Source organism: Haliaeetus albicilla, chromosome 8 (genome assembly GCF_947461875.1).
Source record: "Haliaeetus albicilla chromosome 8, bHalAlb1.1, whole genome shotgun sequence".
Classification (NCBI taxonomy): Eukaryota; Metazoa; Chordata; class Aves; order Accipitriformes; family Accipitridae; genus Haliaeetus; species Haliaeetus albicilla.
Window position 1 is genome coordinate 16,485,454 of NC_091490.1, and position 19,137 is coordinate 16,504,590.

The window sequence follows — 19,137 nt, forward strand, 5'->3', positions numbered from 1 at the left end:
GCCGTGCGGGCACCCGGCGCTTGCCTGTGTGCCCGCGGGTAACTCTGGCACGCTCGGTCGCCGTTGACAGAGAAATGTGTATTTCATGCACGGATATAATCCATTCTACTCTGCGTAAGGCTTCGCTACACAGAGGAGCTTTCCTCGCTTCCCTCAGCGTCAGACACAAAAGTCCTTCGCTGTTTTCTCACCTAACTGTCCCTATGAACACGTTTAACCGTGTTTTTACCCAGGGCACTGGAATAAGAAAGGTTTAATGGGCTTTATTTTGCTCTGGGGGAGCTGAAATTCAGTGCCCACCGCACAGCTAACAGGGCGCTACGCTCTCCTTTGCCACACGCGCGATGTGTTCTGCCTTCGTGGCCTGCCGTCACTTCCAGGGACAAAAAAAATAATAGCTTTTCAGTAGGAAACTGGCATTTTCCAGTACCCAGAAAACAGGGTCAACTGGTGTTCAATATCTACGCTGACTTCTGCGTGTTTCTCCTTGTGTAACAGCACGAGTTCAGAAACACACAGGGCTGACCCCCTAACCTGGATCTACCAACCCTGGTCTAGCTTTGTTCCCTGCGTGGTCTGGAAACGGTTTTTGCCAGAAGCACAATGCAAATAGTCAAACAAAAGTCTAATTCACTTTCCTGCTTTGTCTCCCTCCGGACATAATCTCGTTTTAATTAAATTACCTTAGCCCAATGAATGAAAATACAAACCACAGATCATATTCCACATTGAATTTTTTCACAGCCCATTTTCTTAAAATTCCTCTCTCTGCTGTTCAAGGTCTTTTAGACGGAACGCACGCACTGTGTGAGCCTGCCTCACTTCGAATGCTCTAAGGATTAATTGAAGAACATGATGGAAGGAAGGGGAGAGTGTGAGTAAAATAGCTGGTTTATACTTCTATCCTCAAATGTCAGTTCATTACCAAAGTTAGAAACCAGCTGATGCAGAAAACTCATTATGGCCTCATTTAGAATGCTTATTTCTTGAGAGACAAAAAAGAATGAATTGCCTTGCACAGCTTACTTGTCCAACACAAATATGCCACATTTTACAGTACGCTTTGGGATGTCAAGTGAAGAGGGTTTTCTTTAGGGTGCAGTATGTTTAATACTCTATTTAACTTGCTTATCTGCATTTACTTAAAATCCAGAGCAGTGAGGACTCCCACTGCTCTCTGTTCTCAATGCTCCTGTCGATACTCAAGTCCCATTATTTGCACAGTTTTTGCGAGCTTTGGTTATTTATTTGGCAGCATGTAAGTCAGGCAAAATGAAATGGTTGGGGAAGTCACGTCTACAGTCCTTTGCACTTCTCCTGTGATTTTAGTGCTTGTAACTGTGTCCGGTTACCAGTTAGGTGACTCGGATCTCTGTTCACAAGCGCAGCCAGGATGCAGTAAACTTCTTCTGGGAGTGAGACAAACGCATGGTGCTCAGACAGCCCCGCGTGCCTGCTCTGCTGGCCAGCAGGCTCCGTCTGCCAGTGCCAGCTGGGGCACTCGTGTCACGGAGCCGTGACTTGCTCTGCAGAAATCAGGCTGAAGCCACCAGCTGGTTCTGTGCGCATCCCCAGGTAGCTTGTAATGTCCCCCTTGCCCCGCAGTGAGCAGCAAGGGTGTAATTTGAGTGGTTTGACTCAGAAGGAAATTCTGCAAGTAAAACATCCCTGAAATTTGTACTAACCTAGACTGTTAAGGATGGTCAAAAGGTCACAGCATCTGAGTTGTGGTTGGGATGCAGCCCTGGTGCTGAGGGGAAGTCTGCAAAGCCCGTGTGTGGGGAAGGCAGGGTACGTTGGTTGGTTGCTTGGTATTGCTTGCTTAATTTCCCTGGTGCTAACAGCATGTCATCTGTGTAATGCTTCTATGCTATTAGAAAACATCCTGAATCAAGGGAAATCTGGAAGAAGAAATTAAAAAGTAGTGTAATAAAGGAAAAAAAAAAGGTGCAATTGCTGGAGAAACTTGCCAACATTTGTATTAATCTCTGCAGGCAAGATTTTATTGCCAGTGGGCCAGACTTAGTCATTTGCAGGCACTTTGAGTTGTACCTTACTGTACAGTGAATCCCGTGGGTATCTGTGGGTCTCCTTGTGAAATAAGGTATGGCGCTTACACGAGTAAGAGACGTAGCTGAGCCCAGGAACCGCTGTCTCCATCTCCTCTCTTGCCGTGGTCGTGGCGGTGGCACAGTGGCGGTGGCACAGTGGCGGTGGCACGGCTGTGCTGTCCTGTCCTCAGTCGCTCCTCTTTGCCGTCACCTTGAGCCTGCGATGCTCCAGTTCCAGAGAAAGCCAAGTGTCTGCTATTCACCTGCGAGTTGACAAACTCATTCTAGAAATGAATTGTATGTAACTTTATCAATTTTCCGAGATCTGGCTATTCCTCTTTCCCACCTCGTGTAAAATTTCCTCGGCTCAGTACTGCATCCTTCAAAAAATATCTGCGGACACCCCCCCCCCCCCCCCCCCCCCCGCGCCTTACGGCTACTACACAGACCCCATTTGGTAGGAGGAGTAGAAATGTTTACAAGGAGGTCCCGAGAAACTCGGGTCATGAATCTGGCACCGAGTGCTCCTCTCCAGCCGTGTGCCGCGGGCGGGTTTGCGGCCGCCCGTGCCCGCGGTCCTCCGGCACCGGCGCTGCCCCCGCCGCCGCCGCCGCCCTGCCCGCGGCTCCCCCGCAGGTAAGCGCTGCCGGAGGGACGCCGCTCCCCGGAGGCGGCGGTCCCGGCTCCCCCCCACCCCCCCCGGCCCCGCTCCCAGCCCGACAAACTTCCCGGGGCGCCCTCCCGAGCCTCCGCGGTGCGGGCGCTTGCGAGGAAGGGGGCTGCTGCGGGGCGGCAGGCGGGGGGACCCCGCGGCGCCCCGGGCCCCCTGACCGCGCCGGCGGGCGGGCGGGGGGGGGGGCGGCGCAGCGCTGCGCCTTTAAAACGTCCGCCATGACGCGGGCGGCGGTTGGTGCGGGCCGTGTGTGGCGGCCGCGTCACGCGGGCCGGGAGCCAGGCGGGGCTGCTGCCCGGTGTCAAACTGAGCCGCCTCAGAGCGCCCCGCTGCCGGCGGGGGGGGCGGGAGCCGGGGGCTCCGCCGCTCCGGAGCAGCCTGTAGCAATGCTTTGGTTTAGTTGCTCGTAGGTAGGTTTTTCTGTCTTACTTCCCCCACCCCCCCCACCCCCCCCAGCCAAAAAATGACAATGTGGTGCAGTGCTGCCTGGCGAACGGTTTCGGAGATGCTTGTAAAATGGTGAACGCGTGTCACACAGTCCCGGCGGAGCCGTCTCCTCGCACGCCGGGGGCGGGAAGGGGAGCCCCCCGGCGACCGGGTGGCTGCGCGGGGCCGTGGGCTCCGTGGAAGGTGCCCTGCCCCGAGCCCGGTGTGGCTGCCGGCTCCTGCGCGGCCGGGGCGAGGGGACCTTCCGCAGATAGGCTGGTGCGGTTGTCGTTTTGCAGTCACCTCAGGTGAACCACGAAGTGATTTGAGGGAATGCGTTGAGTTATTTGGTCAGTGGTGCAGGAAGAAGCATCTTTTCGATTAGTTTGTTACTGTTTTCTTGGTGCTTTACATGCTGCTAGCTGTATAATAAAGGGTCTCTTTTTTTCTTTTTTAACATCAGTATTAATTGCTATACTCCATTTTTGCAAAGTTTTAGCTGAAGAGCGTGATTTCCCTGTTCTGTACTTCCCCAGAGCTCTGTGACATTTCACTGGCATCCATTAATGCTACAGCAAGAGCATCCTGAGTCCTTGGTCAGTTCTTTGGTGCTCTCTGAAATAGAAATGGCTTACTTGAGAATAGGGAAAAAAATGGTCGGGTCATTTCTGCATGTTCCGTGGAGTGGTGGAAAAAGCTGCGTGGTGAAAGTATTCCAGCATGCTGCGAGGAGGGAAACAAACTGGATTTTTTTCCTGTGTCCTTCGTACGCTCCTTTCCTTTTCAGAGTTCAGTATACCATACCTATAGAAGAAGTTCTGCTGGTGCAGGAAGGATGGTCTTATAGATAAGATACTGATTTAGGCCTCAGGAGTTTGGCGATCAATGAGTAACTCTGCTTACCAGCTTTATGTGCGAGATGGGTATAAGTCACTTTGTGCTCATCCGTTTCCCAGATTCCCCATTTGTAAAACAAGGCTACAAATTTCAAAACCTTTCTAGGGATAAGATCATATGTCTGTTTGGATCCTCTGTATAGCAGGACGACTGAAGGCATAATAAGGTCTCTTGATATCTAGCTATATATTGCAGGTCAATCTCTATGTGTATGAATATATAGTTTGATCAAAATTTTATTAGTTTCAGAAAGGATCAAATGTAACATTACTTTCCTTGATTTTCAGACATGACATATTTTTTGTGTTGGAAGCACAGGTCAACTTTTCCTGGTTCGTTAGCTATTACCAGCTTTTCCAGGCTTCTGAGGAAAGCACCCTTTGACAGCACCTTTGCTCTCAGGTTGAAACATGGTTGTGTCCCTGTAGAATGCTTGTTTCTGTTACATTATGCTGCTCTTTTCATACTACCAATGATTAAACACAGCTTTTTTCCCCCCTATTGATCAGTTGCTGAAGTAAAAGAAACCTCTATCCTCCCCATGCTAACTGTTGACATGGAAAACAAGGAAAATGGCTCTCTGGATGTCAAAAAGTAAGTGAATCCATAGTGTTCAGTTTATGTAGACAGCACATGGATTTTGATTGTAGTTTTCCTGTGACTTAACGCGGTTGGCAATGGTGGGCACCTCCATCTTTGCTCATTTCAAACCTTCCCTGTTCTCAATTACTTTTACTGTATTTCAACTTCAAAATAGAAGAGTCTTAGGCACTGAATTGATTAAAAGTGTTATGTGGGAGGACTGTACAGCAATGGAGAGATGTCGATGCTAGTAACTTGAAGTTAGGGGTATACCTTTCTCCATTGATTTCTCCTCAGCCAGAGACGAAAGCAAGTGGTAGCACTGTAACCAATACTCTACCTCTGCTCACCTGTCTGCTAGTGGCTTTTGAAGAACCAGTGCCTGATGGAGAAAAGTGTCCTATGTGGAAGTCTCTTCTCTGTCTCATTCAGAGAGACATATGCCCTTTTCTGCTGACTGCCCAGCCGTCTAGAGCTGAGGAGTAGTAGCAGCGGCATATGTCTTTGGTGTCAGTTCTCTCCTGGAACAGGTATTTTAAGCTGTTTGCTGGAGAAGCCCTAAAGTGCTGGGTTTTTACTTCAGACCTAGGGTGGGAATAAGACGGAGACGTGGTGTGCACTGCTATACAATTTTCTTTAGTGTGGTAGACTGCAGGCTAAGGGGTAGGAACCATTTTGGAGGCATTTCCGTATCCTCAAAGGTCAGCAATTCTTAGATTAGGACTAGCAATTCTGAATGAAGTTACGATCTGAGAAGTGGAGTTCTGTGTGGAAAAATTTGGCCTGGCTGCTTTAGGGTTATAGAAGTCGTGCTGAGATAGGTATATATATATACACATAGATATGGATATATTTAAAAAAAGAAAGAAAGGTACTAGAGAGAGTTCTTAGTCTGTCCTCTCAAACTGCAATGTTTCAGGAAAGCTGCACCTCATTCTTCTCTTTCAGATCTCTTTTCCATAAGCCTTCCAATAAAATTTGACATGCTTAGGCTCCCAGGTACTAGAGTAATATTAATAATAATAATAATGGTCACTTCAGGATGCTGATAAAACACCTGATCATGACACAGCATCAAAAGATCTGATGGCAGCCATTAAAATCAGCATGCTCCCCCTTTACTTGAGGCACTGGTTACACCACACCAACATAAAATGCATTTTCCTATTCAGTGACTGTGAATAGATTATATATTTTATGTCCCTCAGAAGCCACCTTCAGTTGGCAGTCTTGCTTCTACAATGAGGACTCTGCGGTGGGAGGAGAAGGGAGGCAGTCAAAGCAAGGACAGCTTATGTTTAATCATTTTCTGCTGAGGCTTAGGTGATAAAAGCTCAACTACTAATTGTGAAGGTAGCTTTTTAAAACTGATGGGGATTGTAATTAAACTGATCAGGTGCTGTGGTTTCTAAATGAGTGTATACAGTATGTATGTGCGTATATCTACAAAAGAAGTATTTGGCACTTTCTTGAAGTGGTTATAAATAGCTTGGATAAAATCTGTTTGTTCACAGCCATATCCTTTCAGGGCTTGCTGCTTCTACCACATGATGGCAATAAAGGCACAGGGACAGTGGCGGAAAGCAGACAAGCCTATTCTTTATTCATTATCAATGCATCTAGTATCTCATTACAAAGCCTAAAATGCCAGTCTACTTAAGATTTTACAGCATCCAGGATGTCTGGCATAAACCAGTGCGTGGCTAAGCCATGGCTGTTACATATTCCCTTTTCGTGTCTAAAAAATAGAGCCATGTGCAACAGCAGGGCAAGGAGGAGACTGTTAAAGTCTAGAAGCCAATTGGGCATCTGTGTGGGTAGGTGGGTTAAAATCCAGCCAGCTTCCAACTGTCTGCCACATGCCTTTGAGTCTTCTGCAGCTGTAGCTGTAGAAATTGGCTCCGCTTGAGGTCCAGCATGATGCTCTTCCTTGAGGCAGGAACATGCAATTATTTCCTGTGATTAGTTAATGACTAAGGTAGAGCCCCTGAAGTCGTCGCAGTTGAGCCTGGGATGAGGCTGGACCAAGTTGTAGTTCCCCAGCAGTAAAAAAAGAGCTATGTGAAGAACTAACGCACCTGGGCTGAAATAAAAAATTGTGGGCAGGAGGGTTTGGGACCATATTTATCTTGAAATTAAAGTGTTTGGGGAAGTAAGCAAAATACAGTTAAGAGGTATTTTTACAGATTGAATCTTTTATTTGCTGTTTAGGAAGAATTATATTCAATACCTTTTAGGATTTTTTATGTTTTTTTTTAAATACTGAGTTGTTGGGGGTTGGTTTAATTATTCTAATTTTAAGTAGAAGATGAGTCATTGAAAGAGATAGTCGATGTCTTAGGGAAAATGCAAAGATTTAAATATAATTCTTCAAATGCTGCTTTTACAGATATGTGTAGGTTTTGTGTGGTGCTTTTCACATTTTACTTCTTAAGCCTCAGAGTGTGCACAGTACCAAAAATCTTAATTGAAAGGCATTCTTTGATTAAAAAAAAAAAAAAAAGTGCAGCTCTGATAAGGCCAGATAGTCTCATTTTCAATTTTGCTGAGTGTTGCCTTTCTGTGTAATCACAATCAGTGAAGCGATTCATGAAGTCAGTCATTACTTGATGAGCAAAAGTAAGAAACTCTGGCCCTTTGCTCATTGCTCTGAGATATGTATATATTCCATGGGATAAGTGAAAGAAACTGCTTTTAGAAGTTTTTAGAAGTTTAGAAGGGCAGCATATAGTGTGGTATTGAGGTTGCAGGGTGAGTCCCTAGGGCCAGAATTTTGTTGCCATATTGACAGGTACATTCCAAGAGTTAGGGGAGAAGCAGAAATCATTGTGTTTGTGAGTCCTCCTTCCCAGGGCTCACCTAGTTGTAGAAGTTGGGATGTTGTGGAAACAGTGATGGGAAGCATTATATGTGATTCTGTTCACTTCTCTTCATGGCTGGTTGGAAAAATGGTTGGCCCTTGATTCACTCAGTTATTTTGCTGAAAGGCATACAAGTCTAGGCAAGGCAGAGGCAGTGACGGTTGGAAAAGAAAAATTTGAAGGACAGAACAAAAATGCTTTCAGGAGAGTATAATCTGTGTTTCTTTTCCAGCTGGTGCTGTTGAAAAATCAAAGTCCTGCCTCTAAGCTTCAGAACCTGAAATGGACAGGATTCTGACATCTGCCCTGATCTGTACATTTTCAATATTTCTTCATTAGCATTATGGTTAAGCACGCAGAACAGTGGAAAATGTCTGGAATGAACTTTGGGACTTCTAGTTGGAGAAACATGTTAAAGAAGTTCTTTCTTTTGATGTCTTGCTCTTCATCCTCCTGAATTGCTATAGGAAAGGAAATCAAGCTCACTGTGTCTTTTTTACCAAGAAATTGCAGAATCACAACGGTTATCTGAGATAGGGTGATGGCAGGTTGAGAGTAAGAAATGCAGGATAAGGATAGTAATATGAATGTTTGGTTGGTTTTGCTACTGTGGAAAGCAATTGCCTGAGGTCAATCACAGAAGGAATTCATTCTGATTGTGTTTAACAGATGTTTTCTCAGATTCATAGATATTTTAAAAGTCCATAGATTTGTCCAAAGATGAGCCCAAAAACAATTTTGGGAAATTTTCTATATTGAGCAATTAGTGCAATCATTGGTGCCTCTCTTTTTTTTGTTTTACAAGGTAAAGATGGTTTCCAGTAGTTTCTACCCATGTTACAAGGAAGCACAGTCTCATCTGGGAAAAGAATAATCCACATACTGCAATTCTTTATAAGTACTAGGTAGCTGAAAACAAGGTGCAGTCTTGAAAGACAAGGATTTGGTACCTCAGTCATGGTAGTCTTTGTTCTCCAACTGCAAAGGCAGCACACTTGCAGGAAAAGATCCTGACTGATTACCTTTGGCTGATATGAAGATTCATATACTTTCTTCTTTTCTGAAGGGAGAGGTACCTCAGTTGTCCCCAGCATCAGGTCTTTGAAATGGAGGAGAACAGGAGTGACTGTTCTGTATTGGGGCGGGGGGAGGTGTGTCAAAGGATCTCTTTCCTGGAGAAACAAGGAAGGAGGGGATGTACATGGGTTATGCACAAAGAGGCAGCAGACCCTCTGCACACGTTTAGTGATTACTTGTCTGGATTTGCACTTTGCAGTTCAGTAGAGAACGGGAGACCTCCGGATCCTGCTGACTGGGCTGTTACCGATGTTGTGAATTATTTCAGAACAGCTGGATTTGAAGAACAAGCCAATGCTTTTCAAGAACAGGTAAATCTGTTAGGAAACACCTTTTGACTGCCACCAGTTTCTCATGTGGCACATTTTTGCCATAGACCTGGTTATATGCTGTTAAATGGGAGTGAAAATCCCACATTAATGAGGGTATTTGAGTCTGTTATTGGGTGAAAATCCATGGGACTATGATCTTTGAGTAATAATATTGTTCTACAAGGTGTGGATAATGGCTTGGAGTTTGCTTAAAACAAAGGTGAGGAGTCTAAACAAATTTTCCAGCTCGGACTCGGTCTCCCTATATAACCCACTCAGTTTCACTGTCTTGTTATTTAAAACGTGAATGGTAATTCCCTTCTTCCTTAGTGTATTGTGCAAATACACTCATGAGTATTTATAAAATCCAGGACTCCTAAGAAGCAAGTTGCTTTTGAAGACCTAGGATGAAAAAGCAACTGCTGTGTTGCATTAAACTTGGCAGTGCAAGTGAACAGGGAAAGGACAAGTTGGCAATAAAGGGGAAAAAGATTTTTAGGCACAGGAGCAGCATGTTTGTAGGACTCAGTCTGAGAAAGGTGTTGGGTCTTCATTTCTGGGCCTTGTAACTGCTGATGCTAATGGATGGCTTCTTTTGGTAGATTTGATCGGCAAAGAGCTTAACAGTCATATGGCCCCTTGTAACTCACCTATCAGTCCACTGGTAAGGCGTATTAGCGGGACAGGATAGGGAAGTTGGCTTACTTGGCCTAGAGCCCACCTGTTCCCTAGAGAAGGAACTCGCATCTCCAGATTGTCAGTTCAGCACCTTCCCTGATAAGTCTATAGGTTTGTGTGCAACTACCAGGAAATTAGTTACCAACACTTGTATTTAGTTATCAAAATAGATGGCTTGACCTTCCAAGGCACCAAGGTAGTGTGAGTTACTGGCAGCTTTGCAGGGAAACTGTACATCTAATGTGAAATTACGTTACTGTTGGTCATGTTAATCTTGCTGACCTTCAGCACCTGGACAGTGAAATCCCATCTGATTGTAATTGATGAATGTAACCAAGTATCTAAATTTACCTCTTTGTTCTTGGGGGTGAAAACCCTGGTGTTGGGTAATTCTCTGGCAGGGTGCAGAGAGGGGCTCTTTCTGCAGCTGCTACTAATTTTTCAGAATTTGAAGATGGGTAAACAGGCAAAAAAATTGTTTAAGTGTATCTATTCTTTAATACCAGCATCCATGTCTCCTCAACAACTCTGGAAATGTGGCTTAAAAAACCCACACACAGACAAAAGTAATTGTGGCCTCTGGGAGTTTTTTTCCTTATACTGACAGATACCTCTGACTTTCATCAAATATCTTAACCTCTCTGCACCTCAGCCAGCTTGTCAATAATACTGCAGTAATTACTACTGATCTTGCAGCAGTAAGCTGAGGCTAACTCATGAAATTTGGCAAAGCAATTTGCAACAGCCTGATGGAGAGCAGCATAGAAGTAGAGTGTAAAGGTTTTATTAGTATTCTGCAGTGAGGGCAAGTGGCTTCAGGAGGATAGCTGAAGTAAGCTGCTTTTTAGCAATGTGTTGCCAAGGCTCTGCTAGGATAGCCATGGGCAGAAATGTGGCTGAGATTCTCCTGCCAACTTCACTTTATGCCAAAGCCTTGGAGGGAAAGGCTGACAGCTGCCACCGGGATGTGGCCAGGAGACGTGGGACGGACACTCACAGCAGAAGTCATTGCCACTTCGTTCTCCCTCCATTCCCTTAGCAGCATGAGAAGCAGCAAGTGCCTGGTTCTCCATGCCAACTTTGCCAGTCCGTTCCCTGTCTGCACCAGGAACAGCCCCAGGAACAGCCCTGTTCTTAACCTCTTACTGGTGGTGGTGTTCTGTTTCCTCTACACTGTTTACTAGCCACTAACTTTAACTCTGTGTACTTATGGTATCTGTTATCAGGATCTCCCAGACCTTCCAGGTGTGGCAGTGCAGTCAGGTTCACTTTGAACCCTTAGCCATCCTCTGTCTATAGAGTCACCAGGCATGCAGCTGAAGCTCTGGCCATCTCTGTTCTTCTCTGCCACTTGTACTGCAGCTTCCCTGGGCCCCAGAAACGTAAATTCATTTGATCTGCTACTGCCCTGAATATGTACTGGAAGGGGAATGAGATTGTAAATGGTAGAGGAAAGTATTCTGTTTCACCTACAACACTGGGAAATTGTGTTCTACTGAACTGCTTCAGTAGGGGTACCACAATGGTTTCCGTACAAAACATCCATAGCCGAGAATGTAATCATGAGATCTATTATTACATTCAGCTTTTACACAACAGTAACTGAGTCCACACTTTCTTTTGATGAATCTGAATACACCTGGACTCACCCAAAGCAAGTGACTCAAAGAATTTTTAAGACCTGAATTTTTCTTACAACATTTTAAGGAAAATGGGAAGACATTTTAAGGACTGCAGAATGTTTTATTAAAACTGTGTTGTAAGTTCTAGTAAGAAGTGGTGATTGTATGATGATTATACATTATTCCTTCCTGGAGTTCCACTGATGTCAGCAAGTCAAAAGAGTTCACTGATGAAAACAGATTCAACTGAAAGATGTTGCCCAATAATGAAAAAACTTAACATCAGCAAGCAAATCAGACAAGCTAAGAAGTTGGGGGCACAGGATAACTAAAGAGAGAGGCAGGCCAGATGCAGGATGAGGGTGTGAACAGCCTCAAAGAACTGCTGCCTGCTAGTATGTGGCTGAGCTTTCTCTGGGAACCTCAGGAGCAGGGGGGCTGTGGCTCACTCAAAGACTGAAGCTGTTTGCTGTGTCTCGAGACGTGATAGCGCTATGCCTGACCTTTATTATTGCTCGTGTGGCTTCTTAACCATTAGTATTGCGATAGCCAGATAAGCCCAAGTAACCCAATTGTAGTTTGCTGGCCTCACTGCAATGCCTTACCAGAAGGGAAACTGGGATTTGATGCTAGCTTGTGTCCACTGCTGCTTTCTAGCAGAGCCATGGCATGGAGAAGCATGCTGGCTGACATGCTTTCATGTTAGCTGTACTGTAAAACCTTGCAGTCCTCAGTGACTTGGAGAGGGAGTGCTGGGAGAACTTGAGGCTTAACTGGTCCTCTGGTAATTTGCCGAAGACAGTATGCTATTGCTGCTGGGGTCATCCTGGCACAGTGGAAAATTACTATTGCCTCTAGTTGTGCAGAGGGGTGCCTCTGCAGATGACATTAAAAAGGCATACATGGAAGTTGCATCCTGAAAAAAATCCAGAAAATAGAGGAGACACAGAGAAGAAATTCAGAGAAGTCACCAAAGCGTTCAAAATCTTACCTGGTGCCAAAAAACAGAATGACTACGACAAATCTACAGAAGCAGGTTTAAGTGGAAAACTAAAAACAAGTGGAAGAGGTAAAGCTTACAATACACACAAAGATATAAACCACTTGAATTCTGAATACGTAATCGCTCACTTCTACCCGGATATGTTTAGAGAATCAATTTTCTATTCAGTGAAAGCCTTAGTAGTTACCAACATTTCTAGAATCCACAGGAAACACTGTGGAAGGAGAAGGGAAAGGAATAGATGCTTTCTTCCTATTCTTGGAGTTTCTCCTGTTCCAGGTACTGGATTCACTTCATTTGGATCCTCCCAAGCTGGAGGCTGTTCTTCCTCCATAGCATTGTTGAACAGCAGCAGAAAAGGCAACTTCAGATCAGTCATAGCAATGAACAAAATAATCACTGGTCTCAAAATTCCCACAGAAAGAATTGTGACAAATGGAAAAGAGAGGATAGAAGCTGGTTTTAACCATTAACATTCTCAACAGTAATTGGAAAGATGCACCTGCTATAACTGAGTAAAAAGTTATTGGAAACTTTTTCTTTTAGAAATACTGTTACATTGCATTCCTGTGAGGAATTAGCAGTCGTATCTCTTGGGGAGATTTTAAAGAAATTCTGCTTTCAGCTGATCCTGGACTATGTTGTGTTTGTCCATATATTTTGTATTTATAAACTTTATCAAATCAAAAGAGAGATCAGTCTGGACAACTTCATGCTGAACTCTAATGTAAGCCTTCCTCTTTTCACATTGAGCTGTAATCAAGGATGGGATCTCTGACATTTCCAAGACAACATTTAATATTTCTAAGGAAGATGCTGCAGTGGGATAAACTTATGTGTGATGTTTATAATATTTATAAAAATACAAAATTTTGGCAACATTATCATGGACAACAACAATATAAGCTAGCATTTATGCTGGTTGTTGGCTATTGATAACAAATTCAACATGTAATACTGTTTTTTAAATTTTTAATTAAAAGTAAAAAAGAATGCAACAGCAGAGTGAAGTCCAGTGCAGGAGAATGCCATAAGGCTATGTACTTCTTTGGGCTATGATGACCTTGGGAAGTCTGGCTGTGTTGCAAGACACCAGTCAATGCATTGTTGTGTAGCTATAGCTCCTGTTTCCTGAACAGTGCAGTGTGGTTGAACTGTAGGTATGTGTAAAGAAAAGGATGGTCCCATGTCTAAAATGGAGATGGGAGTTGAGAGATGTGGATTCTTTCTCTTCCATTTTGACCTTTGAAAAATCAGGTAGTTTTCAAACATACAATAAGGTTTTGAGGTGGGAAAAGATCCCAAAGCCTGCAAGATTTCTAATCTAAGTAGGTCAGAAAGCCAAACTTTGAGAGAAAAAAAACCCCAAGCATACCTGTGATTTTAAAGTGGGAATTTTAAGCAGGAACAAGTAGAGGTTGTTGAGACCTAAGCTATTGAGACCTGTTGCTGGTTTTAGCCTCTTCCGTTGTAAGTGGAGGAATAGAAGTTCCCTCAGAGTGTTGAGCTCCACAGTTAGGCCCTTCTAAAATTTCTGATTGCAGGAGGGGGGTTGTTTTAGTTTGTTTGCTGTGCCCCACCCCGCCCTCAGACACATGGGAAGGCTGGCCCTTTAAAGAAGGCACTGGAAGTTATTAGTAGATACTAGTCCAAACTTGTATATCACTGTCAATGGTAATTTTTCAGAAATGCACTTCATAAGCCTTCTTTTTAAGAGTATCCTTCCCTTAATGGCTGATAACTAGGCAATCTGCACATGTACCTATTAATCTGAAACATATTTACAAGGTGGAGATTTTGAAATCAGGCTTATTTGGGTTTTGTGCTTGACTAAATAGTATTTATGCCGTAGTCGGCACAGGTGAGCACTTGAAAAGCAGACAGCAGAATTTAGCAGCTATAAACATAGTTTCAGGAAAATAAAGACTACTATTTATTTTCTCATTGATCCTCTGTAGTAGTCTTCCATTTGTTGCATGACTGTTCTCATCTGTTAGATTTGTATATTTGTCTTTATCAATTCTTTAATTCTTCTTATAGGAAATTGATGGCAAATCATTACTGTTGATGACAAGAAATGATGTACTGACTGGACTTTCATTAAAACTGGGGCCTGCGCTGAAAATCTATGAATATCACGTAAAACCTCTACAGACACAACATCTAAAGAACAACTCTTTATAGCGAATTGTCTAATTGGGGTCATGTTGTGCCTCAAACAATAAATAAGCAATTTGGTTTCATGTGATGGAACTTTGTAAAGAGAGAATATATCTATTAAGAATTTAAACCAAATTACAGTATATATCCTATTGGATAGAGTTGGCAATATACTATATACTGAGTCTGAACTGAGAGAGGTGGTGTGTATTTTTTACATAGTACATAATGATTTTCTCTTTTAGGAAGTGTCAATGAGCATGTTGAGATAGCTACATCACTGTGTCCAGAACAAAAGGGAGGTATGTCATTCTCATTTTTGAGCCAGACATGTTCTTGGTTTCATGAATTAAAATACCAAAAAAAAACCCTAACTCAAATAAAGTTTACATTCATCTTTGGGAGAGAGAAACCAATTAAAGTAGGTTTTGGTTTACATTAAAGACCTACTAAAATTATTGCTACTTATAATTTTAGGATGGGACTAACACTTGCCAACTCACCCTTTTTTGCAGAGGGTCCTATTTTGACCTTATTAAGGTTTACTCGTGGTATGCTGCAATGTTTAAAGCTGTACATACAACTAACATAACCCCTTCGATAGCAGAAGGCGTTGCTGACAGGTGAAACTGGGTTGTGTATTTTTTGCTGTCCTTTAAATTTTCAGCTTGTTTTCACCTGTTTTTAATAGTAGTTCTATGTAAAGTATAGTTGGTTTTTAAAAGTTTGTGTTGCTTTGCAAAAAAAAAGAGCTTCATTTTATTCCTTTTTAATTTATGATAACTTTTTTCTAACATTATGCAGAAATTTGTAAAAAGAGTAAAATTCTGCACATTTTTAATATTGTCTGTCATTGGTGTTGTAATGGTTGATTTTTTTTTTTTTAATGCTTTACTTAATGGTTTGAATAGTTGTTTTAAAAACTGAAAGAAGCTGTCTCGTCACCATATATCTCTGTTAAAAGAGAGTCTTGTTCAATCTGTTTGTACCAGTTCCCTATTTGATAGGTTGCTTGCTATATCCCAATAAAGCATTGCTTATGTTTGGATTCAGTTTACAGATCTTTTACTTTCTCTGTTTCTTTGTTGTGGTATATTTGAGCTCCTGTTTTTCTCCATTTTCCTATTAAAAAGGTACCAAAACCTACTTAATATTCTATGTTCTTGTGATTACTTTTAACACCACCTACCAACATATTTAAAGATTTCATTATTTTTGCTTTTTCTTATCTAGTGTTATATATTGCTAAAGGAGAAGCCCCGGTCACAGTTCACCAGCAACATCTGTATTTCTCTTATCCTTTTCTAGAGCTGTCAGTGGTGGAGAGGTGCTGTGCTGGCCCTGGTACAGCAGGGTGATTTCCCCAGAATGCCTGGGAGATAGCCCACGGATGGTGCTAAGCATTCTCTGGGCTTACCATCTTCTCTGGCCCACAGAGCTTTGTGATGATGCCTGAAATTGGGATGTGAGGGTTGCATCAGTGAGGCTGAGGAAAGGAACCAGGAAGTAAGAAATAAGCAGGAGAGTATGGTGAAAGTGGAAATCGTATGGGAGGAAATGGTGAGGGGGTGCAGCTGAGAAGGGAGAAGGTAAGAGGGTGGTGCTTTCTGCCAAGTGGGGACAGGATTCAGGGAGAGGAAGGAGAAGCTGCTGTAATCTCCTACCTAGGTGGTGGCCCTGCCTTCACTTCTGACTTGGCCAAGTGCGAGGTGGCTTTTGATGCTACAGTGCTAGGAGAGTTGCTTATGGTTTCTGGTGTTGAGATTTGAGAAGGGATAAAGCTATGTTAATAGCTATGCTGTAGGTAAAGCTCATGGTATATGGTATAATACACAAACTATATACAGCAGCATGCTTTCTTGTATACTTTCTAACCTTTACATTGTACAACACATTTGGAATTTGAGACACATGACTGGAGACAGGGATGTATTCACCATTTCTCTTTCTGTCCCTTGTACTGTGCTCACTTCAGGTATTGGTCTGTTAGCAGCAGGTTTGTAAGTCACAGTCTGAATTCTGCTTATGATTTTATTTATAGTTTTGTAGTGTCCAGAGACACCTACTGGGACTAGGGATCTTCAGGAAGACTAGGTTCAAATAGAGAGCATCATCCCTGCCTTGGGGAGTTTTCAGGTACAGTCTGTATAAGGCTAATTACAGGCTGCAATTGAAAAATTATACATGAAACTCCTAAATATTGTAATACAGAATTACATGCATTTATGAAAAGGATCATGTGAAGCAGCTGCATGTAGCAGTCTGGAGGTGCCTACCAGCCCTGTATTTGTAGAATTATTGTTGGAGGAGAATATATAGCGCTATGTTACTGAAGGATGAACTGAATATTCTCTTTTTCTCCATTTGCATGTTTGGTGTGGGATTGACACATTTTGTAGAACTATGGATGACACAGAAGTAAAACATATTTATTCCATGAGGGAGTAAAAATCTCCACTGTGCAGCCATGAGAACACATTTGGTGATTACTGAGCACTGTTCTTTCTTTTAATATGTTTTAATGAGCAAATGAATTGCATTCAGCAACATCCAGATTGTATTCCCCTTTTGATCAGCACCTCTAACTGGTTCATACAAGTAGAGGCCTAACAGAAAGCTCACTGCAAGTGTGAAAGGGAATTTGGAGGATGTTGCTCAGAACTGTAACAATGTTTTTTTTTGGTGTCTCTGAGCTTTCTAATGCTGCTGTTCTCTTTGTGCAGGTGACATTCTGGTTTTGTCTGTTACATTCTCCTTGCTGTTTCTGGGAGAATAAAAAATCTTTTTAAAAGAGTGTTAGAAAGAGGAAGTCAAAGCCAGATTATTTTTAGTTACCATTCCTCTTGCAGAAAACACAGCTGCTGTTGAGATGAGGAAGCAACCGCTGGGCATTACTGGATACCACGTCAATACTGCAGTTCTGAGAGTTGCAGAGCTATGCAGGAATCCAGTTTATAACATGCCCTTAATGTGCCTGCAGCTAGGAGGGTCCCTCTTCCTTAAAAGCCCTCCCTGTGCTTTGGGTGGTGGTTAAGCTGCCAGGTGTCCAGCTGCTCAGCTGATACTGGGTGTGAGAGTGACAATGGTCTCAGTGCTGCAGGTCTCCTTGCTTTCACACCGAACCAGCAATTTAGAGGGTGGCCTCCTTCTCCTAGAGGCAGCTTTGAGGAGCAAAGCAGCGGTCAGCACAAGAACAGAGAGATGTGCTGCACCCAAAGTCCTCCTATTCCCTGTCCCTCCTCTTCCCCTTTTCATAACATCACTAGTGCACATCTATCAGAATCTTTCATAGCACTTTTAAAAATTATTTGAAAGCATTACAGTATGCCTTTTTTGGTATGATGGTTGTGAAATATATATTGGTATTGTTCATCAGCTCTGATGTTCGCTGTCCTCTCAAGCTGTAGATGCACAATGCATAGCATGTTCTCTTTGCATCCAAATATAGTGCCAAGTACCACACATAAAGCACATATAAGGCAACTGTTGGCAAAGTATGGAGGCTGTGGCTGTGCCTGTCCACCAAGGTCACTTTCTCAACCCAGAGAAAATTGTTCTGTCTGCTTGCCAGTATCTCCTATCCCTGTGTATTACCCCTTTAAAACCATTTGCTCTAATGTACTGCGGTTTATCAATTTGTAGAAAATTCTTTGCTCTTATAATTACAGGGCAAGACTCAGCAGCTGTAGTGAAGGAAGTAGCCACCCATGCATCACTCCTGGTTAGAAATGGCCCAGGCAAAATGTTATGTTAGGCCCTTGCTGTCAGTGATTACTTGCTAAGTGAACTCTTCTCTCTTTTCACTGCTTTTTTTAACATTTTTTAAGGTGTACTGAGTCCTTTACCTCTTCCTCTTTTTAAAAATCAGCATTTAATTGGTCTGGTATCTTCAACACTCCTCTTTCCACTGTCCACACTTGACTTTACAATCACAGATATTTGAAAAACAGAGGGTCTTACTTTCTGTGAGTCTGAGGGAAGCTACAAATTTATTTCTCATTTTTTTAATGGCAATATTGTCTAAAATTTGATGACTGAGTCTGAGCAGGACCAGAAAAACATTATCTCCTTTGTCTCCATTCTGGTTCTTTACGTCCAAGTCAGAGCAGCAGTTCCTAAGTCATGTGCGATATTAATTGACTGTAAATGTGCATGTGAACAGCGTAGCTGTCACTGGCTCAGTAGGCAGCAGTGTGAATGGAGCGGTATCGAGAAGGGTCCGCTCTACTCTCCCACCTTCACCTCGGGGACAATTTACACAGGCAATGGATTTGCTTCTGCTTCATCTAACAGGACAAGAGGACTTGGTGCTTGGGGGTGTCAGCTAGGAGAGCCCATCCATGTCCCGAAGGCCTCCATACAGCTTCACCTCTGCATTGCTTAGTTTTGACAGCTTCCCCAGGGGGAGGTGCAGAGGGCAGTGGCTGTCATTAGCCCACTGGCAGCCTTCAAGGGCAGTCTCCATTGAAATAATAGGCAGACTGATTTCATAAGTAGCTTTCATTCCTGTTGGGAAAGGCTGTGTTCTTTTTAATACGATAATGTAACAAGGTCATTAAATTCTTTTTTGTGTAGCCCCTATAATTAGGGAATTGTTTGATTTAGTGATGTTCATTTGGATCCCAGACGTGTCTTCAACTTACTCCCAGGATAACATTAGCTGGTAGATGCTGTAAATTTGGGGAATGCAACTGTAACCTCAAACACCTGGAGAGCACGAGGGGAGCACCATGAAGACTGTAAGTGGCCCTTGTTCTCCATGTGAGAGTTCCATTGCTGCTGAAGGCTGCAGGTGA

The 19,137-nt window shown here is 43.2% G+C and overlaps 2 protein-coding genes across 2 annotated transcripts in view; both read left to right on the plus strand.

Annotated features, from left to right (window-relative positions):
- Positions 1 to 3,032: 3,032 nt before the first annotated feature.
- On the plus strand, positions 3,033 to 15,389 carry SAMD13 (sterile alpha motif domain containing 13). The gene is made up of 4 exons (XM_069789100.1): positions 3,033 to 3,134; positions 4,557 to 4,641; positions 8,767 to 8,878; positions 14,222 to 15,389. Exons 2-4 carry the CDS (start codon positions 4,589 to 4,591, stop codon positions 14,363 to 14,365), a joined length of 309 nt encoding a protein of 102 aa, XP_069645201.1. The 5' UTR covers positions 3,033 to 3,134; positions 4,557 to 4,588; the 3' UTR covers positions 14,366 to 15,389.
- Positions 8,774 to 19,137, plus strand: part of DNASE2B (deoxyribonuclease 2 beta) — a 34,976-nt gene continuing 24,612 nt past the window's right edge. Inside the window, exon 1 of the mRNA XM_069789096.1 lies at positions 8,774 to 8,878. Within this exon, the coding sequence (XP_069645197.1) occupies positions 8,862 to 8,878 (17 nt within the window). The 5' untranslated portion in view covers positions 8,774 to 8,861. The remainder of the gene's footprint in view (positions 8,879 to 19,137) is intronic.

Coding starts and splice junctions, on each gene's coding strand:
- SAMD13 (XM_069789100.1), top strand. CDS start 4,589: ATGCTAACTGTTGACATGGAAAACAAGGAAAATGGCTCTCTGGATGTC. Junction 4,642..8,766: donor GGCTCTCTGGATGTCAAAAA/GTAAGTGAATCC, acceptor TGCACTTTGCAG/TTCAGTAGAGAACGGGAGAC. Junction 8,879..14,221: donor CCAATGCTTTTCAAGAACAG/GTAAATCTGTTA, acceptor TTCTTCTTATAG/GAAATTGATGGCAAATCATT.